The following is a 26,212-nucleotide window of genomic DNA, read 5'->3' on the forward strand; positions in this document are numbered from 1 at the left end:
AGACAGTCCCAAGTGCGTTTCTATTTGGGAACTGTATACTTTTATGTGAATGATATCATAAGACATCGGGAACGGCAATGACAGCCAGTCTGACGCTGAGATTATGCGCTTTCTTCAGAGATCTTTGACTTGCAAACAATCTCGAGTCGGGAGCATTAGGCAAGGTTGGACAAGCAAGTGGCCGGAGCCAAGGGGCTATGGAAGAGTCCGATTTAGAGAACGCAGGGACGAGGGTGCTGGGTTTTAAGCATAGAGCATTCAAATAGCTATTTTCTTATTCCCGCTAGAGAATGAGTCGCGGAGTATCATCAATCAAATCGATTTTAAACCAAAGTGTCGAATCACATTCGCTCCATCGTACCTCGTTTACCCCATTACCCCCCTTCCTAATTAGGCGACAAAGTCCATTCTCACTGGTCAACGCCCTGTTACTCCGCTTTGCACCAGGGCTGCCAGGTGGTCAAAAAAACGACGCACGCCAAGCGGCACGACGAAAATGTTGACAACACGATAGTGAGAAGCATCCTTGCAAGGTGTCTGGTTATTTTGTGACGGGTTTCTCTGTGCTTCATCGTTGAGTAATATTGGCGGTTGCCCCCCCCTCCTGCGCACACACTGTTCCATGGGTCGATGTAAACCGCGCCCTTTCTTTCACACACCAACACAGAGTCCCTCTTCTCTCATCCCCTTTCACCTCTCCTGGCTTTCTCAAAGACTCAAGCTACAACCATGTCGACTCACTACTCCGAAAGAGACATCTTCCCCCTCGCTGGAGGCTGTGCCTGTGGCCTCATCCGCTACCGTTTCAACCTTCCCCCCATCATCGTCCACGCCTGCTACTGCACCGGTTGTCAGCGTCAGACCGGCACCGTCCTCGCTCTCAACGCCGTCATTGAATCCTCTGCCATTGAGATTCTTCCCTCGGCGTCTCCCACCGTCGCCGGCTCTCCTGCCAACCCGAAGCCTGCACAGGCTGGTGTCGCCCCCGCGTTCGCGCGCATCACCGCCGCGGAGGACCCGACGCGAGAGCCCAGGCCGTCCGCTGACACCGTAGCCGTGTGTCTGCCGAGTGAGTCTGGCCTGGGCCAGACCATCGTGAGCTGTCCGACATGTCACACTGGGCTATGGACTCACTACGCCGACGCTGGTCGACACCTCTATTATGTCCGCGTCGGTACGCTGGATCAGCCGTGGCTGATTGAGCCCGACGTGCATATTTACACACGCAGCCGTCAGGCCTGGATGGCTGCCAACGACGGCAAGCCATCGTTTGAAGAGTATTATCCCGACCGTCGGCCGTTGCTCAGGGAGGATGCTCTCAAGAGGTTCGAGGCGGTAGGTCCCAAGGCGCAGGAGATGTGGGCTGAGCTGAAGCCTGCTCTTGGGAGGAATTAATCACGTCAAAAAGCAGAGGAAGGGATGAAGCCATGTCCAAGAACTTGACCCACGCTTTGGATTAGTGTCTTGCTCAACTCATATAGACAAGATAGCCTGTCATTACCACCATGTCATTAGCCAGCTGCTCCAAGCAAGTCAGAAGAAAATCCTTCTGTATTCACCTACTCCCACCACGTCCCCATCCAATCTAATAGTATATACACAAGAGGTGACCCTCAACTAACCAAGCACTCCAGACCGGAGACCGCGTTGGCCATGGCATTGCCAGTATCCCTCCCTACCGTCCCAGTGTTCGCCCACCCCCCTCCGCCGAATGAAGAAATGACCCAAGTCCAAAATGACCCATGACGACTTGGTATATAAAGGAATGAAAATAAGCAAATAAAAACAGACCAGTTATTGCTCTCCAACGCCAAAACTTTGCAATCAAATCAAAACTAAATAGTGTTGAAAATCTCCAACACAGGAGCAAATCAAATCACTCCGAGTGATTCGTAAAAGCGTGGCATATTCCATGTCTGTCTAAAGCCCCGAGTCTGGTGGCATTGATGCGAAGAAAAACGACCATGAAAGATTACCCAGCCATGGCATGGTATCCTGATATTTGTTTGTTTGTTTGTTTGTTTGTGCAAGAGAAAATGCTTCTAACCCCACCGTTGTTGATGCATGGGTATATGAGGCAAGGAAAGAGTCGTGCAGGCGATATTATGATGCAAGTATGAGCAGCTCAGCAACTAATTGCTCTTTGTGGGCTTCTAGCCACCGATTTTGCGGAACCCCTCGACCGACAGGAGGGGAATTTCCACATCGCAAAGATCCTCGATGCCCTCGTCACGACGGCGCTCGACAAAGTTGTTGCATTCAAAGATGACCTGAGCCCACTCGGCGAGGGATCGTCCAGAATAGACCATGTTCTTTGTGTAGAAGCCGGTGGGCTTCACGGGGTCTACGACGCCATCGCCGAATGAGCTCATATTCTTCTTGGGCTCCTCCGAGGTTGATGACGGGGCAGGGCTAGGGCTTCCCTTGATACCCGTCCCGGTAGGCGATACATTGCCCAATTCTGAGAAGGAGAGCTCCGTCTTCCAGCTTGGCGAACGGTTGAGGCTGAGGGAGAGCCGCCTTGGTGACTCATCCACAGGAGAGGTGAGCGGGCTCGCGTTCTTTGCGCTGTTGATCAACCCCTGCTGCGGGCTGCCCGAGTACTTTCGTGTCGGGGCCGAGATCCCAGTGTTGCCAACTCCCAACGGGCCGCTGATGCGCATTTGCGCTGGGCCAGGAAGTCGGGGCCGGGTCAGGAAACGCTCTCGGAGAGGCGCTTGCTGGTGCTGCCAGGCCAGGATAAACTTGAAGACATACTTTTGCTCCTCGTAGATCGGCTGCGAATACAAGGAATCGTCTTCGGACACACGGTTCTTATTGCCGTTTGTCTTGATGGACGGCGCGCTGCCCAGAGAGGTTCGCGCCTCAGCCGTCTCACGGCGAACAGTCTGGAATTCGTCATCCCATCCAGCACCTGCTCCCGCGTTACCACCAGCGCCCCCCAGAGATAGGACCTTGCCCAGCAGCGACCATCGTTTCTTGTTGTCGTTCTTGGCACTGATATCGGTTGGCAAGGGGGCGGCAGCGGCGGTGTCATTGTTAGGAAGCTTGGAGAATGAGTCAAATCCTCCCATGAAAAGTCCAGTCTGAGGAGGATTAAGCTCCTGTCGGATAATCATGAAGCGCTTTCCCGGCGCTGGAAGCACGGGAGCAGTCGAAGGCGGGATTCTTTGTTCTTGTTCCGCGGTGTGCTTAAGGTAGAGATAATGTGACCACGTCGTCTGAAGTCTTTCGGCCACGAGCACAAAGATTTGGCCATCCACCTCGTCCAGCGTTCCTGCGTCTCGGCACATTCGCCAACACAGCAAACGCTGGTAGTAGGCCCGGACCATGGGGCACCAGTGGTTGAAGTACTCATTAAAGGTCTCTTCGGTGAGAAGCCAGTCCTTGCAGACGGTCAATTTGCGTATCGGATCCTTGGAGATGGCGTCCCAGATGGAAAAGACAAAGGCCATCATTCGAACTTCTGACATGGTGTTGAAGGAGCTCATGATCTTCTTACAAACGTCGAACCAGAAAGTCCAATCGACGTAGCTCGTAGAGCAATCTGGATCCTCAAACTCGCTGTAGAGTACCAGAACCTCCTCCAGGAAGTCACAAAGGGTGAAGCACGCATTGTGGTTGAACTTGGATGTCCTCCGCGTCGCTGCCTTCATCATGGTAGCAAAGGCTTCCGCGAATGTATGTCGAGCACCCGCAAGCTCAAGAGACTCGTCTGAGAGGAAATCCTTCAGCAGCATGATAAGTCGGTTCTCAGACATGCCCTTCATGACGTTGCTTGTAGGTAGTGGCATGGTCATCGAAGCATCAGCGCCGGGCATTGAATCCATCGCGTTATAACCAACATCCATGGGAGTCTGGCGGTGAATTGTTGTGTCCAGGACAAAGAGCAGCTGAGCGTGGACCAGAGCAAACGCAGGAGATCTCGCCTTCTCGAGCAGGGGTAGACCCGCAGGCATAAACTGCTCAGAAAGAATGTGGAAGTATTTGCAGAAAATGAAGAAGACGTCCGTGTCGCGGCCCTTCCAGCGTGGCACCCAGGGACCCGTCCAGGGGATCCGAGACACGAGCATGGGCAGCTTAGGAACCTTTTTGAGGCTATCCCATACTCCCTTGGGTGAGGTCCAGCCAAACATGCCCAGGCTGGGCGGGAACAAGGCCACAATGTCCTCGCTCTCCCCCTGGTTTTTGCGCGGGAGCCCAATCTCATCAGCGACTCGTCGAATGAGTTCAGGGGAGAGACCCCAGAGTCGAATCAGGATATCCGCGACACCGGGTGCGAAGAAAAAGGCGTATGCGCAAGCCTTTCCAGCGAAATTGATGAGGCTTATAGGGGCGTGACGAAGCGACAGTTTCTCGACAACGAACGACATCTGCTTGACCAGGTTGGAGACGAACATAGTTCTGACATTGTGTTCGGAGGACTCCTCGAGGAAGGCGGCCTGGCTGGAGGTGACGGACGAGTTTGACGAAGTCGTGAACGATCGCGCTCGCACCCGCTCAGCCGGAGACCGGTCGGCGAGGGGCAGGAAGTAAGAGGTAGCCTGTCGCCATTCGAGACGCATCATGAGGAGCGTGGCCGCATCAAAGAGAACAGGGCGATCAACGCCAGGAACGGGTTGGGGCGCCTGTCCCTCCAGCATCTCCAGGATGGCAACCCACCACTTGTCGAGGATCGTGGCTCGTCGGTCGACATCTTCGGCGAAGAGGCGCTTGGTCGATTCGTGGTTCATGGTTTTTCGAAGGAATGGGATAAGCTGGGATTGGATCTGGGCGATTCGCTGGGCGGTGCTCTTGGCGAGGAACCCCTTAAAGTCCACATCAAGAGTTTTAAACGATGACCAGAGGACATCTCGGTTCTGGGGCGGCATCTCGATGGAGGATTCATCGGTCGAGGTGGTTGCAGTGGTGGTGGTGTCGTAGGTGGAGGATTGCGGTGTGCGGCCGTCCGTGCTAGTGGGAGGTGCAAGGCTTGTCGCGGACGAAGCACAGCTGTTGTCGGAATCTGTGTTTGTGTTGAGCTTTGCCAGGCTGGACTGCTTCTGTTTGAGCTTGCTGAAGTAGCCACTGGCCCGAGAAAGACCCTTGGGGGCGGCCTTGAGTGAATCAGTTGACTTGTTCTTCTCCGCTTGGTCAACCGTCAAGCCAGGGCGCTTGCGGGTCTTGGTCAGCTTAATCGAGGTTGAGCTCTCAGCTCGGCTACGCCCCGATGATTTTTCTTTAGGGGAGTCGACCTTGTCCATAGGCGAAGGGGAGCGAGAGGATCGCCATGATCGTTTGGCAAAGCCTGCAAACGAGTCTGACGCTGTCGAGCTCCTTTCAAGTGGCTTGAGGTCGCCCAGGGATCCACCGCCAAAACTCCTGTCGCCTGCTGATGTGGTAGGGCGAGGAGGCTCCTCAGGCTGCATGTCAGCTGCATTTTTGGAGCCGGAGAGCCATCCGCGAGACTCTATAAGCGAACTGGTCCTCTTTCGGGCGTGCTTGGTGTGCGGCGTCTCATCAGGCACCTCTTCGGTTCGAACGATCGGGGGGAACGACTCGGGCGCAACCTTGCCGGCTTTTTCGCCTGTCAGGAAGACGGAGGTGTCGAGCTTGAAGTCGACATCGAACGAGGGGAGGTCGAAAGTTGGCAGGCTCGGTAGAGACGGGAGGGAGGTAACGCTCTGGCGCTGGGGATTGTTGAGGGCCAGGCTCGGGGCAGGCTTCTCGAGGGTCGAAAGCGACAGTAAGTCCGGGCTGGAATGAGAACGAGGGAAAGAGGACGAAGTATCCACGGCCGGAGCCATTATCATAGTTGAGCCACCCATCTCATGACCAAACGAAGGGATCAAGGGAGCCTTCCGCGCGAGAAGCGTGGGCGGTGCTCCTCAAGCTGGAAAGACGACCGGACCGTATAACGACAGAAAGGAAGCAGCAGCAAGTAATTCGTAGGTCTTTAGTTGAACATCACTCCGACGCTTCTCTGGCCGGCAGAGGGATGAGGGTATAGAGAGCAAGAGTGCAGGGGGGAGGAATTGGTATGGATGTTGTAGGAGGGGAGAAGGGGAAAAGCGATGCTCTCTCAAGGCTTCTATCGACAAAACTGCAAGGCGAGATGATGCCAGGCCAGGCTCCTCCTCGTACAGTACCTGGTCCCTTTGCTGGCTGGTGCGACCTGTGTGCGAGCGAGCGAGCGACCTCCACACTCAAGATCGCCACGGGCTGGCCGGGGGGCGTGCAAGAGGTGACGGACGGGGGGAGTAGAGCAGAGGTGACGGGATTGACAAGGGGCTTAGGGAGGCCGAAGTATCCGTACAGCGCGGGCGTTGTCCTAGAGAAATGAGGCTAGCCCGGAAGGGGTAGGGTGGACGTCAAAACGGGACAACGGGCGGGAAAAAAAAGAAAAAGAGACAGGGCGATTCTTGCTGTTTTTTTTTTTTTTTTTTCGCAGGCAATCGACCAGGGTTATTTCGAAAGCGAATGGTTGAGAAATGTTGGATCAGATCACTTGCCTAACAGCTGGAGCCCTGGCTGTGCTGGGCACTGCAAGTCGCTGAGAGCGAGCGGAGGTGGAGCTTCAGGTGTTTGGGGTCAGTGAAAGAAGGGTAAAGGTGCTGACAAAAAAGATCAAACACTAAATAAGGAGCGAGATCAAAAACTGACGACCTAGCAATCTGGCGGCGGCCCGGGAAATGAGAATCAGAAAGGACGTCACCACTAGACATTGACGGCGTCGAGTCAGACGGTCCGTCCAGGGCTCTCCCGCCATTGTCCTTCTTCGGGGAATAGCCTAGAAGACTGAACCACAGCGAGAAACAGACATTGGATCTCGACGGCCACGACCGTGCAACAAGAGCTGACATGAAAAATCCAAGGACGGTGCTCCCGCCAGCTCGGATCTACTACAACAGAGGCGGACAGCAATCAAGGCACAAATCAATAACGACTAGCGCACCATCTCATTCTACAGAATCACCATTCGTCCATTCGCCAGTAAGCTACGGCACTCGCAAGGAACAAGGGGATGAAAGCCTGGCGGCACGCGGAGCTGAAGCGAGCCGATGCCGTTCATGGCACACGATACAACGCAAGGCAAGGCCAGCATCGAGGTCAGCCTTGGTTGTTTGACCAGGACTGGGTATCATTGCAGCAGAACAGAAGTGAGATACATACTCCGTACATACAATGCAACGTACGTCAACTTGACCGACAACTACTAACCCGAGCCGTCAATGCAATGCAGTGAGACTGTGGTTTGACGCAGTCCATCTGTAATTGACCGGACACCCGGAGCACTCGGGACCAGAGACAGACACGAAACAAGCACGGCAGCGGGGAATATCCTCATTGTCCAGTCCTGTCCTCCCTCGCCAGGTGTGATCCCGACTTCTTTTGTGCGCCAGGTTGAGTTTTTCTGTCCAACATTGATACCACGCTGGAGACTGTAGTCACCTCGTAACTCCTCTTCTATCGTCTTATTCACAACTTTTTTTTCGTCTGCCCCAGAAGATCCAATGGAGGGTCTCGGTGGCGGCGGAGGAGGCGCACAAGAAGGGGGGAGGAAAATGTGACTTTCTTCTCAGCGGGTCATTCATTGACAACCGTCGAAACGTTGTCTCGGGCTGGAGAAGCAACGAAAGCCAGCCTCTGCCGTCCGCCTCCACGATGGATATCAAGCTGAGGCAGAAGATGATAGACCGCCTTTCTTCTCTCCCTCCCGCTCCTTTGACTCGGTGAATTGCTGGATTACACGTGCCCTGCATGTCCAATCCCTCCTCTCCCGTTCCCAATTCCTTCGCCAGCCCGTCCCCCATGAGGATTGATGTCTTGGAAGCGAGATCGACGATTTTGCGCCATTCCAACCCCCCTTACCCGCTAGTGTCGAAAGGTGCTGCCGCCAGGTTGGCTGATGGAGATCGTCAATTAATCCCTTGCCGGGCTGGAGTTTTGTGGGTACAGTACTGCAGTGTGGTCCGCGGTCATGGTTCCTGGGTGTGTTTGTGGCCACGACACGACACCGCGACTGGCTTTTTTTTTTTTCTTCTGTTTATTAGTTAGCAACTTGAAAAGCATCTCACTCATTCTGCAGATAGAGCAAGGGGCTAGCAATCATCTGCAGCAGCAGGAGGAGTTTCTGCACACACAAGCACAAACTGCGGAGCGCGTTCCGCAGATGGAGGCCACAGGAATTGCCGGATCAGTTAACCGCCGAGTAGACACAGGTGAATCTATGGAGTTGTCCGAGATTGCGGGAGAGCAAAGAACCCATCCGCTCGACAGACAACAATACAAGCACGGGGCAGCTCCCTTTTTTTCTTGATATTCCATCAGTTTGCAGATGTCTCCGCGATGGGCAGATTGTATGGCTGAGAGGAGACGCCCCCCAAAAAACAGCCTTGCCCATGTGCTAAAAGAGCCGCCGTTGAGGTCAGTTCAAAGCCAATCGCCCCGGACCATCGTCATACCCGCCGACCGGCGGCGGCCGCATACTCAAGGCCTTTAGTTCAGCTGCCAATCGCCAACCGTCATCTTCTGTTTACGGTTCCTGTTTCATTCGCGAGGCTCCTGCGGTGATTGACAGGCAGGCTTTCCTTCTATCAAGTCGCGTCAGCAAAATGCCTCCCAGCCGCCCAAACATCAACAAGACAGCTCAAAGGGGCAACAGAGAGGCCAAATGGGGATGACCGTCGGTCTCTCAACCTCTCGCGCTCGCTCATGCACATGCGGCTGCACCGCACGCACAGCCAGCTCATTTTATTTATCGAGGCCCCCACTGCACCTCACAAGTAGAGGTACAGCTACACTTGTTGATGGAGATGACGTTCGGTCGGTTTGCCTACAGAGTGTTGCCCGATCAAGCCTAGAGCCCCTGGCTCAAATGTCCGGGGCCAGCGCCCAAAGACATAAATGGCACATGCTAATTTCAGAGCTGAGAGGAGAGGGCCCCTGGTGTTGGCTTCGCTTTGTCTGCAAAGTTCATCTGGTGTCTTTTTGTCCATGGTCCCTGTCATGCAATCGCCTCCGATCTTTGTCGGTGACGATGGATGTATGGAGTCGCAGCAGAGAGATAAGCCTCGTGGCTCAGGCTGCTAAACACTCTTTACCTTGATGCTGATGTGATATTCGCCGCGCCCAGTGCGACCACACGTGTTGAAGCCATTGGCCAATTATTCCGGGGGACAACATCTGGATCTCGTCCAGAGGCGGTGCTGCGCGTCTGCGTCTCTGCCATTCCTGCGGCTGCGCCTGCGCCTACAAAGTAATTCTGTGCCTGATGGTGTCGCACGGCGTCGCTGCCCCCATTCAGTCTTTGCTACATGAGCGAGCGGCATGAGCGAGCGGCATGAGCGAGCGGCATGAGCTACATACATGATGCTGTAGAACCTCGGGACGCGGCTGGGTCTCTCCCCTTGTCACCCCATCTCGAGAGTCTCTCAGCTCGCTGAAAGCGTGCATTAGCTCGGCCTGCCCACGTCTGATTTGTGATAGGTTTGCCTTAGAGGCAATTAGACTCGCGAGGCAGGAATCGGCCTGATGTTGACCTCGCCAAGATGTCGCCAAACTGCTGCCATGTGGTCCCTAGCTTGATGACCTGAGGCGCTGGCCTTGGCCCCAGCCTACGGTGTTTTTCTGGCGTCCAGTAGGCCTGTCCGCTGTCCTGTCGTCCCGTCCCCTGTTCGGCTGAGAGACCGATGCAGAGTTCCAGGCTAATGGGGGGCCCGTACCTATGCACCGACCACGCCGTGGTCTTTCCCATGGCATCCGTGATGTGACACGGTTCTTCCACCGCCAATTCTCTCGCGCGCCAGGCGGGTCGGTGGTGTGGGCGTCTCGCCAGTTTGGTGAGCGCCAGTTGGCGTTGGACTGTCTTGACCTGAGACGCTCAATCCATGGTGGGAGCTTGGGACAGCTCCTTTGTCATGCCCACGAAATCCGTTCTAGAAGCTTGGGGGAGCCAACACTCTACGTTGAACCTCAGTGGTCATGTTGAGATTGCTTCAACGCCTCAAGGAGACGTGAGGCCATTGACAGCCCAATGGTGATGGCTGCAGGGCGTTGGCAGTTGGTCCCCTCGCATAACACATCAAAGAACCAACACGGCGGAGCGCAAACAGGCCACGCGAGGGAGAAATTTTGAAACAATAGCACCATCACCAGTCGTCGTGTTCCTGCATCAGACAGCGCAGGGCAGATGTGGACTTGGACGATGAACTGTTTGGTCTCGTGGGACCCAGCTGCGTGGGAAATACAAAGTTCAATGGTACGATGTGGATGTCGCCCTATCTTCATGCACCAGTGTCTTTCGGGTTTGCAAGAGCAGAGGTGTTTGGTAATAGTAGGGCATCTTGATCTTGGCACGTTAATATTCCTTCAGCAAGGCGAGCATGGAAGAGCTCATTTGCTGTACACACATATGCCGTTGCAGTCGAGGACTGCGCTTTCACTGTCACTGTATCACCGGGTACCTACCTCTTGCCGGGACGACTCGTATTCCTGATCTTGTCCGTTGCTGGGTATGCTCGAGGGAATACAGATCGACGAGTCGGAATCCGGCTTCCAGGTTCGTGGACTGTGAGCGAGTCTCGTTGAACGTTGGATTGCAGGATGATGCATGCTCCAGTTTGCGGGAACCATGATCATTGTGAGCCGCGCATCCCATACTTTTGCGGTGCTCAACGGATCCCTTGAGTATCATGGGTCTGAGATTGATGAGAAGTTGAAAATATTTTCGACGCGGCGTTGAATCTATAAAATGGGTGCGTTTGCTTATGTAATCGTATTCACCAGTGGGGGCTTGGTCTTGGCGCAGGCGGGAGTGCAAGGTACTAAGGTCGTAGATAGAAACAGTAGCTTGAACTTGCGCTTTCATCCTATATTGCAGGCCAGGTATTGCCCTGGATCGTTAATGTATGTGATATCGCCTCGGGGCCGTCATTGGTCTACCCTTCTTCTGATTTCGGATTATCTTGATCCTAGTCAAGCCGTGTATGGGTAGGGCTCAAGGAAGACTGCGACTTTCAAGGTTCGGATGTTAGCCATGTTACGCTACACCTAAATTGTCAAGGGGATACTCACCTCACCGCTCTATGGAAATTGAGAAATGAACGAGTTGCCTCGCACACCTTCCACAAATGCCAGGCGGAAGCACATTGCCTCTTAGTTGGGATCGCAACGAGATGGATGTTCACGGCGACAAAATGGACCAAAATCCCCCGTTGGTCTAGGGTACCTTGAAAAGACGAAGATGACGTCACACAGGGAGCTCTCCCAAACTGTGATTTCAATCTTGACAAGACCCGCGCCGTAGCACGCCGGGATTGATAAAAAGGACAGACCCGGACAACTGGAGCCCGAAAAAGGAGTCGGACCGGACGCCGCTGACACGGGGCCTCGGCCGGGAGGACACGCAGCCTGCTGTCGTCAAACAATGGACACGGAGGTGGCAGCCGGCAAATCAGCAACAGAGTCGCAGTGTCACAGTGCAAAGGGATCCATGATCCAATGGATCGCCGCGCCTTCGCACGAGCAGTGTCCAAGATCGTGGTGGGGTTTAAAATTGGACGGCGTCCAGTGTGGGTTGGGCATGTTTCACCTCCCCTCTCAAGAGTTCATGAATCTCACATGTTTGATGGCATTGGAAGAAGCACGCATCGCAGTGTTATGCCCATTTCGAGTGCGAGAAACAAACCCCAGTGACATATTTCAACGTTGAATGGTGCATCGCTGGTCCAACGGCTGCATGTAAGAAACGTTGTCAGATTATACTGTAGATGTTGTCAGATAAGAAAGGGTCCAGGCCCAGCTAAAAGAAAAAAAAGGTTGAGCGGCCGCCAACGCCAGCGCTGGAGAGATGGAGCTTGGCATCCAAGAGGTGTTTGGATGTGCTCAAGGATGGCTGCCACTTTATCCGACTGGGCCAATGGCAAGCTTGGTTATTTTGCTTGGCGGCATCGTCCACCACCCATTTCCCTGATCTACCCTCTTGGTACTCTGTCGCTGGGCTGCCTGGCTTGCTTGTGCAGAGCTTCTCGTAGCTGAAGACGACGGACGAGCGAGATTGCAGCTGGCGGTCACTGCTGCAACAGAAGCTCCCTCCCTACCAAATGCCGGTACATCTCCTCTTATTCCTCGCAGGTAGTTACCTTTCTGGTCGTAGTCTCCTGCTGATGACCTTGTGACCCCTGTATCAGCGGGACGTGTTCTGGTTGCACCTGCGTCATCATCCAGTTGTGCTGTGCTTTTGTGTCGCGGTGTCTCACCCAGAGATTGGCATCTTTTTTCCATCAACATTGGCACTCAACTTTTCTTCTCTGTTGCAGACATCATCATCGATTTGTTTTGAATCCATTGCCTGTAGCTGCTAGACGCACTGAGTCTATCTGCATTGCCGCACAGTTGCCTCGACGCGTCCGCGACTCGAGTGTGGCAGCGACGTCGTTTTGGTTCCTGCACCTTTTGTTTGTCTACAGCCACTACGCATCTTGCGCTCACAGCAAAAAATCGAGGAGGCCTCCTCTCTTGGTCGCCCAAAAGTCGACGATACCATCCTTCGCCTCTACTCTTCAGTCCTAAACCGAAACTGATCCGAAAAGATGGCGGACAGCGGAGACAGACCTGTGACCAGCGAGTCGCAAAGGAATCCGCATGCGTCAGCCAGTCGCTGGCGTCACCAGGAATCGACTGCCTTTGCGCAACACGCCGCACAGCTCAGTGGTCAGGGGGCACCTCGAGATCCTCACCATGTCAATGGCAACACGGGAGAACTTGCAGACTTCCTCAATGACTCCCGCGCGGAACCCGAGCACGGCGATCGTGTAGTTGGAACACACAGGCCCATCACCGCTGCCGCTGGCGACGCCAATGGCAACCTCATGGGCGATGCTGTCCCCCAAAGCCATGCTGCGCAGACCACCCCAGAACAAGGGGCGCCTGATGGGAAGCTGATTGTTTGTGGTCCCCTCCTCAACTACCGCCGCATGGAACAAGGTCGATGGTATGGAAGCGTTCTTGTCGTCGTTCATGGTGGAGGCAAGATTCCTCTGCACACTCCCTCCTTGGCATTGAAGCAAGCTGCGCCTTCACAAACGGCCGATTTTTCAAACCCTACCGACGCCATCGGCACAGAGTCTACTAATGGAACGGCTGAGGAGACGACGGTCGAGGGACGTTGCCTTTATTCAGACCCCCGCAACACGTTTTGGGCTTTCGACATCAACGTTCCCCTCCAAGATGCCGAAACGAGCTACGAATACGCTCTTCCCGGTCTGCGCTTCTCGACAGGATACAAGCCACAGGTGAACAGCTTCTTCGTCCCCGCTGTGAAGGAGTCTATGCGAATCATGTTTCACTCGTGCAACGGTTTCAGTGTAGGTACTGACGAGGAGGCTTGGAGCGGTCCGGCGCTGTGGAACGACGTGGTACGGAAGCATCGCGAGGCTCCCTTCCACGTCATGGTCGGCGGCGGTGATCAGATCTACAACGACGGCATCCGAGTTGACGGCCCCCTGCGCCAGTGGACCGACATCAGCAACCCTAAGAAGCGCCGAGAGTATCCTTTCCCAGAGAAGCTCCGTGCTGAATGTGACGACTACTACCTCAAGAACTACATCCGCTGGTACAACACGGAGCCCTTTGCCCTAGTCAACGGCCAGATCCCCCAGATCAACATTTGGGATGACCATGACGTGAGTCTAAGCTGGCTGCTTGTAATTCTACACTGCTGACCAAGTAGATCATTGATGGTTTCGGGTCCTATGTTGACCACTTCATGCGATGCGATGTCTTTCGTGGGATTGGCGGAACCGCACACAAGTACTATATGTTGTTTCAGCACCATCTGCCACCTCCCGCATCGACTTATACCACAGGTATGTCTACACGGCCGCTGGATAGTTGCCTATGCTGACCGCATTTAGATCATGTCGCTTTGGAAGAGGCTACCCAGGGACCAGACCCCAACCAGCTCATTGATACATACGTGGCGCCCATGAGGGATGAGCCGCAGTACATTGTGGGCGACAAATCAGGTCCCTATGTAGCTGAGCGCTCATACAACCTATACGCTCGCCTTGGCGCTCGTATTGCACTGCTAGGGATCGACGCGCGAGTCGAGGTTTGTTGCCTGCCTGTCCTTCGTTGGCAGCTTGGGGCTAATGAATTGTGTAGCGTACTCGACACCAGATCAACTATCCCGAGACGTATGAAAAGGTCTTCCGGAGGCTCCGGTCAGAGCTTGAAGCCGCCGCAAAGGCGGGTGAGCCTATCAAGCATTTGATTCTGCTATTGGGTATTCCCATCGCGTATCCGGTATGCTCCTCGTCCAAGCTGGTGAAACGGTGACTGACTGTTTATAGCGCCTGACATGGCTCGAAAACATCTTCCGAAGCCCAGTAATGGGCCCCATCAAGATGCTGAACCGACGCTTCGGTGTGGGTGGGAGCCTGTTCAACCAGTTTGACGGGAGTATCGACCTGCTGGATGACTTGGACGACCACTACACCGCGAGGACACACAAGAAGGAACGGCTCGACCTGATGGAGCGGCTTCAGAAGGTGGCCGCCGAATTCAACGCGCGTGTGACGATTCTTGGAGGTGATGTGCACCTTGCTGCTCTGGGACGATTCTACTCGAACCCGAGCCTCAAGATTCCTGCCGAGGAAGATCACCGATACATGGTCAACGTCATTTCGTCTGCCATTGTCAACAAGCCCCCGCCAACAGCAGTGGCCAACCTCCTTGCCCGGAGGAACAAGATTCATCACTTGAACCACAAGACAGACGAGACGCTGCTTGACTTGTTCAACAAGGACCCTGGCGATTCAACCAAGACAGCCAACCACAACCACTGCACGATGCCAAGCCGCAACTTTGCGACAATCACGGAGAATTCACCAAACCGTCCGGAAAGTGATGTCAACAGCAGGACGCTCGTAAGCGATGATGGAAGCAGTGGCGAGCCGCAGGAGCAGATCTTTGTGGGCAATGACGGCCACAAGTTTCTCCATAGGGGCGAAGTCAAGGCTGGCACAAAGCACAAGGCGGCGTCCAGAGAGACTCACGGCAAAGGCAACGACGGGACGCTCGACGTGTGCATTAATGTGGAAATCAACCAGCATGACCCAGAGGGTCGAACAGACATGTATGGGCTGACAGTGCCTTTGCTCAACTACCGTCAGAGAGACGAGCCTAAGACGCCGAGAGAGTCTGGAGATCGGTCCTAGAGGAGCATTGGAATATCTTGGATCAGGGCTAAAGGGGGACGGTGAGAGAACTTGAGATGATACTCGGACTTTGGCAGTCAGTTTGACTGTTGAGAAGTAAGCTGTGGGCGGCCGAAGTTTTATACCCGGAAGAAGCGATTACCAGCGATACCTTTGTGGATTTGTAAGTGGTTTTGGTCGTAGCTGGTGAAGGGAGAGGATAATGATTTGTGGAGGATGGATATATCTCAACAGGGACGACAAGACAGCGTGGAAGAGCTGATGAGATTACCCATAATGTACGAGGTTGTCAAGGTGTCGAATTGGATACTCGGTATGGGGTATTCAACGATAAGAAGGATCCATATGTGATGGAAGCCATTGATTTCCCCAGTTGATACCTACCTAGGTATGCAAGCCATCCACATGGGCGCACATGACCATCAAAGCCCCCACGTCGGCAAAGCGCGGCCATGTCTGAGCACGCGAGTATCAGCGATTCATGGTTAATGGAATTGGATGCTTGTCGGCATAGGATGACCGATCATGCCGAGCAGGGAAAAAGCGGCGGGGCATCCAGTCCCGGCTCAAGAAAGATGCAATCCTTTAACCAGGCAATTCCATTGCACGTATTACTATTCCAGACTGCATCCGTACCGGTCTTGGTGAACCGTCCCTGTCCCGGTGCCGCCGGCCGGCGGGCGGCTGCGGCTCTTCGCGGGAGATACGCCCCACCTGCCGACACCGGCGCCAAGGGGGACAGCCATTGGCCAATCAAGATCGATCCCCTGCTTGGGGGAAGCTGCGACGTCATGTGCTAGCTCGTGCCTCCCCGCCCCACGGGTGGCATTTTAGGCCGTGATAAGCCGAAAGAGCTGCAAAAAAAAGACGAACCCCATACTGTTGTGTCTTGCAAAGAGAGCTCGCGTGGCGAGCGGGAATGGGGGATCATGGCTGTCTGGGTGAGGAGGTTGTCTATGTTACGCGAGGCGAGGCTTGTGTCGTTCCTTTTTTAGGTAGCCAGTGACCACCTGACTGATTTGTTTCTCCTCTCTTCTTTTTTTTTTTTCTACCTCCTCTTCTTCATCTTCAAATCGTCTTCTTTTTTCCTTTTCTTTTCTTGTGATACCCTCGAAGACAGCGAAGATCATCAAAACTCTCCCTTCCCTTCTCTCACAGTCCAACAATGTCTTCCATGATCCTCAACCGGGCCGGCGCCCAGGGTCTCCGCAGCGCGGCGAGGGTCCAGCAGATGCGCACCGCCGCTACGCTGGCCACCTTCAAGACCCCCAAGGTCTTCAATGAGCCCAACCAGCACTACGTCAAGGGCAGCCAGCAACGGGAGGGTCTGACTGCTGCCATTGAGAAGCTGCAGAAGAAGCTGCCTGTCGAGGTCCCTGTTGTTGTCGGTGGCAAGGAGGTATGTCTGATCTTTCCCGTCCTTATCATGGCTCCTATCATGTTATCATGAGCTGGGCTTGATAAGAGATCCATGATATCTTGAATCATTGCTTCTAACACGAAAACTTCACAGATCAAGGCTTCTGCTCTCTCCAAGCAGCAGAACCCCGCTGACCATGCTACCACTGTCGCCTCTTACCACACGGCCACCGCTGCCGATGTCTCGGCTGCCATTGACGCCGCCCTCGCGGCCAAGCCCGCCTGGGAGTCCCTCCCCTTCGCCGACCGAGCTGCCGTCTTCCTCAAGGCCGCCGACCTGATCTCCACAAAGTACCGCTACGATATCATGGCCGCCACCATGCTCGGCCAGGGCAAGAATGCCTGGCAGGCCGAGATCGACGCCGCCGCCGAGCTGGCTGACTTCCTCCGCTTCAACGTCCACTACGCTGAGCAGCTCTACAACACCCAGCCCGAGCACAACTCACCTGGTGTCTGGAACCGCCTCGAGTACCGCGCCCTCGAGGGCTTCGTCTACGCCGTGAGCCCCTTCAACTTTACCGCCATCGCTGGAAACCTTCCCGGTGCTCCCGCTCTCCTCGGTAACGTCGTCGTCTGGAAGCCCAGCGACTTCGCCATTGCCTCCAACTGGCTCGTCTACCAGATCCTGCTCGAGGCTGGCCTCCCCAAGGATGTTATCCAGTTCGTTCCTGGCAACCCCGTGGAGGTCACCAAGGTTGTTCTCGAGCACAAGGAGTTTGCTGCCCTCCACTACACCGGTAGCACCGCTGTCTTCCGCAAGCTGTATGGCACTATTGGTGAGGGTATCGCCTCGGGCCGCTACCGATCCTACCCCCGTGTCGTTGGCGAGACTGGCGGCAAGAACTTCCATCTGATTCACCCCTCGGCCGATATTGACAACGCTGTCAAGCAGACTGTCCGTGGTGCCTTTGAGTTCCAGGGCCAGAAGTGCAGTGCTACTTCTCGACTCTATGTGCCCAAGTCCAAGTGGGCCGAGTTCAAGGAGAAGCTGGTCGCCGAGGTCGAGCAGATCAAGATCGGTAACCCCACTGACCATGGCAACTTCATGGGACCTGTCATCCACGAGGCTTCCTTCAAGAAGCTCTCTGGAGCCATTGACGAGGCCAAGGCCGACAAGGACCTCGAACTCGTTGTCGGTGGCAAGTATGACTCCTCCAAGGGCTACTTCATTCACCCTACCATCTATGCCACCACCAACCCTGCTCACAAGTTCTTCTCGACCGAGTTCTTCGGCCCCATCCTGACCACATACATCTACGACGACGCTGCCCCCAACGCCATCGCCGACGTTTGCAAGCTCATTGAGACCACCTCCGACTACGGTCTCACCGGTGCCGTCTTCGCCGCTGACCGTGAGGCCGCTCGCTTCGCTGAGGAGCAGCTCCGCAACGCCGCCGGCAACTTCTACGTCAACTGCAAGAGCACTGGCGCTGTCGTCGGTCAGCAGCCCTTCGGCGGTTCTCGCGCCTCGGGCACCAACGACAAGGCTGGCAGCCAGAACCTCCTGACCCGCTTCGTCAATGTCCGCGCTATCAAGGAGGAGTTTACTCCTACCACCCAGGTCACTTACCCCAGCAACGAGATCTAAATGCCAGGGTGAGATGAAAGACCGAGGATAGAGTGGGTGGAAGCCGAGACTTATGACACGATATGAATGATTGGAACAGCGTGACGGAATCAACCGGATAGCATTGGGATGATAGGGCAAATTGCCCATACAAAACAAAAGGGAATGGAATACGTACCTTGCAGCGCACTCAGATGTTCGAGCTCGCTGGGCGTTCGGCTCGGCCATCAAGTATAAGCCAGAGCAGGAGATGGAGACCACCCAGGGATGTTGAATCGTGAGAGACAAGCCTCAGTCGTGGGTCTGTGGCGAACCAGGGGTCGCTCTGATCAGAGCCGCCCCGGAACCTTTGCCCCCACGTTGGCTGGCTCGAGACGGTGATGGGTGGGATTCACCTGGGATCAGGGAAAATGACGGGATGTATGGTAGAAAGGAAGCGTCCTTGTTGAGGGTGGTTGACATCCGGCAGACACACGCACGTGCTCAACCATGTCGACAGACGAATAATAAAGCCCGATTTCTAGTTTGCAAGCCTTGTGTCCCCCGCCCCCTGGTCGATGGAAGCTCGTTCAAACCCTTGTTTCCGTTTCCGTTGTCTCCGGAGCCCTGGGCCTGTGTGTGAGCGTCTGGGGTCTGCGAGGCGGACACGTGCCCCTCTGCACTGGTTGTGTCCTTTCGCCATGATTGAAGCCTCAAGTGTGTGCCATTGCCCCTTTGGGCGCCATGATCTGCTCGTGCCAGAGTCCTCTCAATGGCTGGTGGAGTTGTGCTGGGATGGGTGGAGATTCTAGAGATGGTGGAGGTGGAGAGACCCCAAGTCGAGGAGGGACCGTGTGTCATGAAGATTGGAGAGATTGGAGATCCTGACCACGCTCCGTTCGTCCTCTGGCTCACGTTCTGGTTCGAAAGGAGTGAGAGAGATGGTTGGATGAGTCGACGCCTTGGTCTGTGCGATGCTTATCTCGTAGGTTACTTGCCTTGTGTCTTTATCCTGCCGAGTCTGTAGGCAAGATATCTTGTCTCTTGTCGTGGAATTATGCTTAGTCGCCTCGGTGGACTCGACTTACACCATGACCGTCTTTATCATGAGCAGCCATCTCAACCACACACAAGAGTCGAATGGTGCCAATGCTGCACGATGCCAACCCTCTTGCCCTCCTGTACACTCCCCAGCCGACTGGCCTTCGTTCCCCATCAAAGAAGGACGCCAATCCAAGCTTTTTCTTTTGCTTCTGAGACCGGACCCCTGCCCACCAAAAAGCCCACCGACGACCACATGGGCGAATACCCCACGCTGATTCGTCCGTCGCCGGAGAGAGCACGCGACCATTTCCTCGATGATGCTTGGTCCATGAAATCGCATCCCTTCAACCTGGTCAAGCTGGGCCGCTCTGGGAAGAAGACCTGCAGCTCGCCGCGCTGGATTGGAGGGAAGAAGCGGGTTCATGGGTTGAAACTCTTTTGCCTTTGGGACCTGGGAAGGCGTGGTTGCGCGTGTGTGCGCATGTGTACGGTACCGGGTCCATAGCTGCATCCGCTGGAGGATATGTTGCAGTCAGTGTGCCGTGCTGGTTGGTTCATGGCCAGCGTTCTCGGTGTCCGATTTAATATCTCTTCCCCGTATCTTCTTATCCTCCCGCCGCTGAGACTGAAACTAGACCGTCGTTAATCGAAGACGGCCGGCCTCGAGCTTGTTGATTACTCGCTCGTGCTCGTGCTTGTGCTTGCGACGACGACACCGACACACCCTGTCCGCCGACGATCGACGAACCCAACTCTCTCCTCCACTCCATTTGGCGGCTGCATCTTCCTTTCTTCTCTCTCTTCGTATCTGATATCCAAGACAAAGGGTTTGGCCCCGAACTGGTCCTCGTCGCAGTGGTGTTGGTTCTCTTCATTCGCTCGTTTCGCAGTCTCAACCTACCACCATTTCCAAGATAGCAGCAGTGCCTGTCCACGAAAGGCCGCACTCTCCTATAGCCATAGAGACTCGCCCACATACTCTCCGAGCAGCTGTTTCTCACAACAGCTCCTTGTCTAAGCCAAAGGGCTCAAGTTCTTCCAACACCAAGACCGGCGAGGCAAACTCTCAGATCACAATCACCACCAAGATGCCTCGACCGGGCCTCCCACTCACACCAGGTTCTTCATCCGACATCAAGGGCAAGGACGGCACTCAACAACTCGCCTCCTTCCAGCTCTCCTTCGAGCTGCCGCCCCCAGCTATTCATGATGCGTCACGCATCTCCCCCACAGCCTCATCATCTCGGGTCTCACCCACCGATACCAAGTCACACCCACTAGTCACCACCTCCCCGGCAGCAACATTTCCCATGCAGCCAGCCGAGACCGTAAAGGCCCGCCGCCGCTCTTCCGCTGCCAAGGAAGCAAAGGAGAGCTCCTTCGCCCTACCACCTCCCCCAACACGATCCCGGAAAATCATCCAGATGAAGCCTCGAGCGCAGGACACCAGTGGCGACAATGGTGCTGGTAAGGAGAAATCAAAGACGGGAGGCAAGGGTTCGACAGGGACCAAGAACACAGCAGCGACAAACTCAAAAACAACTGGTTCGACAGCCGGAGATGCGGCAGACGAGAAGGGCAAGAAGAAGCAACCCAGTGCCACGAGCGCGGCAGGACGAAAAATCGCGAGAAAGACGGCCCATAGTTTGATCGAGCGTCGAAGGCGAAGCAAGATGAACGAAGAGTTTGCAGTGCTTAAGAATATGATCCCGGCCTGCACTGGAGATATGCACAAGCTCTCCATTCTACAGGTTCGACCACCCTCCATGCACATATTGGTAATAGAGTGACTGACAGGGGTCTTGCAAACACAGGCGTCGATCGAGTATATCCGGTACCTCGAAGATTGCGTGTCCAAGTTGAAGGCACAGCAGGAGGAAGAGAGTGCCCGAACCGAATCCGGAAGGCAAACGCCCACGGCCCGAGACCGTTTGCCTTCTATCCGCGAATTCCACCCAACATTTCGAGGTGATCCAGCCGGCTCTGTTGACGAAGACGTCGAGATGGAGGATTCGGATGTCACATCGCCTGCCATGACTGCCATGCCAGACCAGCAAACTCGTCATCCATCTATATCACCAGCCCTACCCCCTCAGGATTCTCGCCATCGACACCACTCATATTCATCCGTATCAACAGACCATCGGCGGTACAGCTATAGCGTTTCGGCGGGAACGTCGCCTGCTTTTGGTCCGCAAGTGTTTGGGGCACCATCATACAGCTGTGGTGATGCCTCGGCGCCAACTTCAGCCCTAACAAGCCCAGCACTTGACCCCCAGAGCGAGCTTGACCAAGAGGCCATGGCTGCTTTGTTGATGCTGAATAATGATCGTCGGGACTCCAAGGGGCGGGGGCTGTCAGTGCGTGATCTCCTCAGCACATGAGATGCTGACAGGAATGGACTTGGCGAGTCATGGCGTTTGGAGTCTGGTAGGGAAATGCGTCTGTCATGAAGCTTTCTCGAAACGTCAATCTGACAGGCGTCTCGTTAAGAGCTGAAAGGGCTTTTTGGAATGGGCTGATGCACCAAGCAATCGGGTTTGGGGGTGTCGCATTGACGCTCCAAAGAGGCTAGGGTATGGAAAAGTTCCAGGCTCTGGAGTCTCAGCATCTCTACCGCTTGAAAGAGTTGCATTGAAGAAGAGGATGAAAGAAAGGAATGAAACGAAAAGTGATGGATGGATATCCTGGGATGAATGTCAAGGGAGGAAACCCATAGAGGAGGATTTTTTGGTGTTGCCCACTTTCCTTCCCTTGGTTCGGTCGGTCCTTCTTTCACATGGAGTTGGGAAGAGTGGATGTGGGGGCGTCGTTTGATCTGGGTTCCTTCCCTTTTGGCTACTTCACTTATGACCTGTTCTGTTATGTTCATACGCCGCACAAGGGAAAAGGCGTGAGCGGTTATTGAGAGGGTTCGCAGCAATTGCCATGGATGTTTTATATTACCTATAGAGAAGGAGTGAAGAACTAGGGAATAGTGCAAGGGTAGTGAGAGCTACGCCTGATGAGAGCAAATCTTAACATACGCCGTCAATTTATCGTCGCTAACAACAAGTACGATGCAGTTGAATATGAGGATTCGGAGTGTGTATAATCAAACTTGAAGTATCTATTTAATGATTTGTATGTGATCAATGTTTGTCATCTTGTAGATTATGAGTTAAGCTTCACTTGATGGTTAACAAGTAACTGCTACCGGGTAAGACTAGATGGTTGATGATCTGAGTTGTGATCCTAGTCCTGAATATGTCTATATCCTCCTGAGTTTATGAGTGGAGATATGCGAGTGCAACCCCCAACCGTCGCAGGATGCGCCTATGGTGATGCTCACCTTTACCCCCCGACCTCGCTAAACAACTACCGTTTGATCGCCTCAAATCTTCAAACACCAACCTGTAACAGCACCCCTGTGGTTGTGACTTAATTCAGGGCGCTTAGAAACCCAAAGTGAACTACTCCTAATCACTCATTCACAGACGCTTCCGTCCGCCCATCCGTTTTGTGGCTTACACGGAGGCCGGAATGCTGCCTGTGCCGTTTCAATACGTGGACTCTGTGAGCAAGACGACGGTTCATCCGTTTCACAGGTATATGCCATCGTACGAGCTGATGAGTTTCTGGGACCACTCCATAGACTGTAGGCGATCTGCGCGCGAAGGCTGTCAATCTAGAGGTTCAAGATAAGGTTCACATGATGCGCATGAACGAGTATATAGACCGGCCTCAACTCCAGCATTGAGAGGAATTCATCATCACCAACTCAGTTCAAGCAGGCCTTCAACCTACACAGCCTCCTCTCCTTTCCTCCTCTTCTCTTCACGGCCTGGTGCCCAACTTTATTCTATCTCTTTTGCTTCCCGTCTAACCCACTCTCTCATCCTCCATTGCCAGCAGCGCCGGCGTGGATAATCCAATCCTTGATTCGTTCTGTCTTTGTATCCCTAGCTTTCCCAGCAGCCGGCCGCGGGAAAGCGAACCAGCTCTCCGTGAACTACCTACCTACTCCGGTCCCGCACTCCCCGATCAACCCTACGGCGTCTCTGCCGGTACTTGTCTCCCCCGAGTCCTCCCGCTCAAGCCCTCCGGCTACACCGTTCAGCCGCCGCCGTACTACCCTAGCCGGACAAACAGTCTCGAGGTCAAGCCTCTTCGTCTTGTTCGTGCATCTCGCAAGCGCCGACCTCCTAAGCGACCGCCGCCGCCGAGCTATCAGGAGAGCTACTCGCACACTCTGTACCAGTCCGTGACGACGCTGAGCTTTGAATCACCCGATCCACCTCCCCCCTACTTTGAGAAAATGGCCACTCAGAACATCATGCCCAAGGTCGGTACCACGGCCCTCCCATCGGGCCAGGGCGCTCCGGGCTCCAGCCCCGGTAGCAGCCCTGCCCGGTCCGCCGATAACATCCTGGCTGACCTGCGCCGGCAGCTCGACGACTCGGCTTCCGAGGTTTCCAGCGTCGACTCTCAGGGCCGCCGCCGACGCCGCCGCAACAACAAGCAGCTCGCCACCCGGGATGGCATCAAGACCGGAGCCGTGCTGCCCCGTCTCGCTGAGACCAAGCCCGTCCGCCTCCAGCTGGGACTGAACTTGGATGTTGAGGTTGAGCTCAAGGCGCGCCTCCAGGGCGATGTGTCATTGACTCTACTGTAAGTCACCATCACAGATTGCAACCCGATGACATGTATCGGTGAGCTGACGAATGCGACCAGGCAATAGAGTAGAAAAGAAGCAGAGCGTTCGAAAGTCCACTGAGCTAAGACCCAACTTGGCTGGAGAAGTGTGTGCAGAAGAGATCTTCTTCATGCGTCTGGGCACGATGCGTCTCCGTCAGAAATGGCTGGATCGGGAGGTGAGCCAATCGCTCACTGCGTCGTTAATGCTGGTCATTGGCGTAGCTGGGTTTGTTATCGGCTTTCTCTCATGTAAACTGCTGGACTCGAGAAGGTTCATCGGTGCCGAGTAAACTAGGGATACCATTAATAAAAGCAATTTGGATGGGACATTGGTGCTTCATTTCGCGCTTGATAAAACTACAAATTTGAGACGTGAATAATGTTACTTTTCGTGCTATTTCCATTTCATTTATACCGCCGACTCAGGCCTTTAGCCGTTGATTATTAGCTATATCGTCCTGAGCATCTTTTACCAGGAAACTGCGCCGAGTTAGCCAGGGAACAATACGATTGACGGAGAAGCACTTACTTGTACCAGAGAATGGTTGGTCCAATAGTCATGAGATGCCACAAGCTGTGGGCATCAATGCAACCCAACCAAGGGGGAAAATCGAAGAGCTCCATGCTCATTGCGAATATGACCCAGGCCACCACAAAACCAGGCCAAGCCGCCCAAATACGCCTTGATTTCCTATACCTATCAACACTAAACCAAGTCCAGAGGGCATTCTGTCCAATGCCGGCGGCTACATTCGCCGCCATGTTGTATGTGTAGTCCCAAGAAATAAACTTGAGGTACGAGACGTGGCATATGTAGAGGAAGACGCAGACCAACGTCCAGCATCGAAGCACCGTTCGCCTCCGGGGAGTGCGCTTGTCGAGCCTGAAAACCCGGATGGTCGTGTAGTACAGGCCGTACAGGACGCTGGCGCCGGCGCCAAAGTAGTCGAGCTCCTCGGTGACCCGAAAATCGCGAGTATGGAAGATGGAGCTGAAGACCCACGAGGCAACGCCGATACCCGCCAGCCATTCATAGAACGGAAGCATAGAATACGACTTGGGTATCTGGGCCCGGACCTTTTTCCAGCCGTCCCAATGCGCCCACAGGTTGCCGAGCGAGAAGAGGACACTGAAGGGCTCCTGCATGCCAAGGAAGCGATAGAAGGGCCATTTCCCGTAGAACTGCTCGACAGAGAGGCCCGCGGTCATGCGCTTGTTCGTAATTATGTGCTGGCAGGCATAATCGCATTCGCTGGCGCAAGTCCAGAGGAGTAGACGGTGGAGGACAGCTGTCGATCGCGGAAACAGACATCAGTCGAGGAAGCTCAAAAGACGGGATCGCGGGCACGTACGGATTGGAGTTTGAGGTTTATTAGGGGCGCAATTCTCAGATTTGCAGACCTACACCAGCGCCATGAGTTTTTGGTGGCCAGCTTGGCAATGTGGACGAAAAGCTCACCTTGAGACAGTTCCGGAACTCTGGCAACTTGTCGCCCGTTGAAGCACCAACGGTAGCAACAAAAGCGAGAATGAGGACGGTCAGGGAAAGGACTCGTGTCCATGGCCGCCCCCTCTGAGCTGCCATTGTAGAAGCATCGACCTCTTTGCGGAGGAGACGGTGGAAAGAAGAATTATGCGACACGGCATGTGAGAGGGAAGATTGCTTGTGTCCGGGCGTTGGTGATGTGGAAGTTACTGCACCTCCACTACACGGGCGCGGGACACACAGTACCCGATAGGGACATGATTGGCTGAGTGCTGCCAATCATGATGTCCACTGCACCAGCTCCAGGGGCTGCTTTAACTCGGGGGCCGGTTGCGCCCCGAAAGGCAGTTTCCAGTTTGGCAGGAGGACGGGAATATGTGGGGAAGAACCTAACCAGCCTCTCAGCACCTTGTTGGTTGCTCTGTTCTATTGGCTGGGTCGTGTAAGTCCTCGGCTTGTTGCATTTGACTGGCATCTCGAGGGATGGGCAGGGCAGTTAAAGCAAGGGGCAATGTTGATGGAGTTGTCGAGAATGTCTCTGAGTGACCGTTATCCAGATCAGAATTGGGTCTTGGGCATTTCAGGGAATTAGTGGCTTTGTTCTGGCACGTTTTATTACAAACTTGATAGCTTCTGCATAGCAGTGCTCAGGAGATGACTTGGATTGTAAGCCCCAAGTCTCCATGTTCCTCGGTTCTTCATACCAGAAAGCCATCAACTCCTGAGTAATAATCTACTACGAGGACACACGCTTTGCACATGCCGTCTCCCTCGAGAAAAAACATCCGTTTCTTGTACTAATCACGGCTTGTTGCTTCCTTGACCCGCTGTAAGGCTTAA

At 54.5% G+C, this 26,212-nt stretch overlaps 6 protein-coding genes and 1 pseudogene across 7 annotated transcripts, besides 1 other annotated feature; 5 read left to right on the forward strand and 2 right to left on the reverse strand.

The window, feature by feature from the left end:
- Positions 1–729: 729 nt before the first annotated feature.
- On the forward strand, positions 730–1,395 carry NCS54_00071000 (CENP-V/GFA domain-containing protein; the record flags this gene model as incomplete). The annotated part of the gene is made up of 1 exon (XM_053146353.1): positions 730–1,395. One exon carries the CDS (start codon positions 730–732, stop codon positions 1,393–1,395), a length of 666 nt encoding a protein of 221 aa, XP_053002328.1.
- A 758-nt stretch (positions 1,396–2,153) lies between these two features.
- Positions 2,154–5,807, reverse strand: NCS54_00071100 (Hypothetical protein; the record flags this gene model as incomplete). Its single annotated transcript, XM_053146354.1, has 1 exon — positions 2,154–5,807. One exon carries the CDS (start codon positions 5,805–5,807, stop codon positions 2,154–2,156), a length of 3,654 nt encoding a protein of 1,217 aa, XP_053002329.1.
- A 6,765-nt stretch (positions 5,808–12,572) lies between these two features.
- On the forward strand, positions 12,573–15,200 carry NCS54_00071200 (Hypothetical protein; the record flags this gene model as incomplete). Its single annotated transcript, XM_053146355.1, has 5 exons — positions 12,573–13,664; positions 13,712–13,847; positions 13,896–14,092; positions 14,146–14,286; positions 14,334–15,200. The coding sequence occupies 5 exons, from the start codon at positions 12,573–12,575 to the stop codon at positions 15,198–15,200; spliced, it is 2,433 nt and encodes an 810-aa protein (XP_053002330.1).
- Positions 15,201–16,320: 1,120 nt separating this feature from the next.
- Positions 16,321–18,207, forward strand: NCS54_00071300 (annotated as a pseudogene). The gene is made up of 2 exons: positions 16,321–16,599; positions 16,714–18,207.
- Positions 16,321–18,207: a sequence feature.
- Positions 18,208–20,297: 2,090 nt separating this feature from the next.
- Positions 20,298–21,593, forward strand: NCS54_00071400 (BHLH domain-containing protein; the record flags this gene model as incomplete). The annotated part of the gene is made up of 2 exons (XM_053146356.1): positions 20,298–20,960; positions 21,024–21,593. 2 exons carry the CDS (start codon positions 20,298–20,300, stop codon positions 21,591–21,593), a joined length of 1,233 nt encoding a protein of 410 aa, XP_053002331.1.
- Positions 21,594–22,731: 1,138 nt separating this feature from the next.
- NCS54_00071500 (Hypothetical protein) lies at positions 22,732–24,176 on the forward strand (the record flags this gene model as incomplete). Its single annotated transcript, XM_053146357.1, has 3 exons — positions 22,732–22,796; positions 23,155–23,859; positions 23,930–24,176. The coding sequence occupies 3 exons, from the start codon at positions 22,732–22,734 to the stop codon at positions 24,174–24,176; spliced, it is 1,017 nt and encodes a 338-aa protein (XP_053002332.1).
- A 132-nt stretch (positions 24,177–24,308) lies between these two features.
- On the reverse strand, positions 24,309–25,513 carry NCS54_00071600 (Post-GPI attachment to proteins factor 3; the record flags this gene model as incomplete). Its single annotated transcript, XM_053146358.1, has 4 exons — positions 25,346–25,513; positions 25,239–25,287; positions 24,416–25,175; positions 24,309–24,366 (listed from the first exon to the last, which is right to left on the reverse strand). Exons 1-4 carry the CDS (start codon positions 25,469–25,471, stop codon positions 24,309–24,311), a joined length of 993 nt encoding a protein of 330 aa, XP_053002333.1. The 5' UTR covers positions 25,472–25,513.
- Between the last annotated feature and the right edge of the window lie 699 nt (positions 25,514–26,212).

The sequence above is a fragment of the Fusarium falciforme genome, chromosome 1, assembly GCF_026873545.1.
Source record: "Fusarium falciforme chromosome 1, complete sequence".
Classification (NCBI taxonomy): domain Eukaryota; kingdom Fungi; phylum Ascomycota; class Sordariomycetes; order Hypocreales; family Nectriaceae; genus Fusarium; species Fusarium falciforme.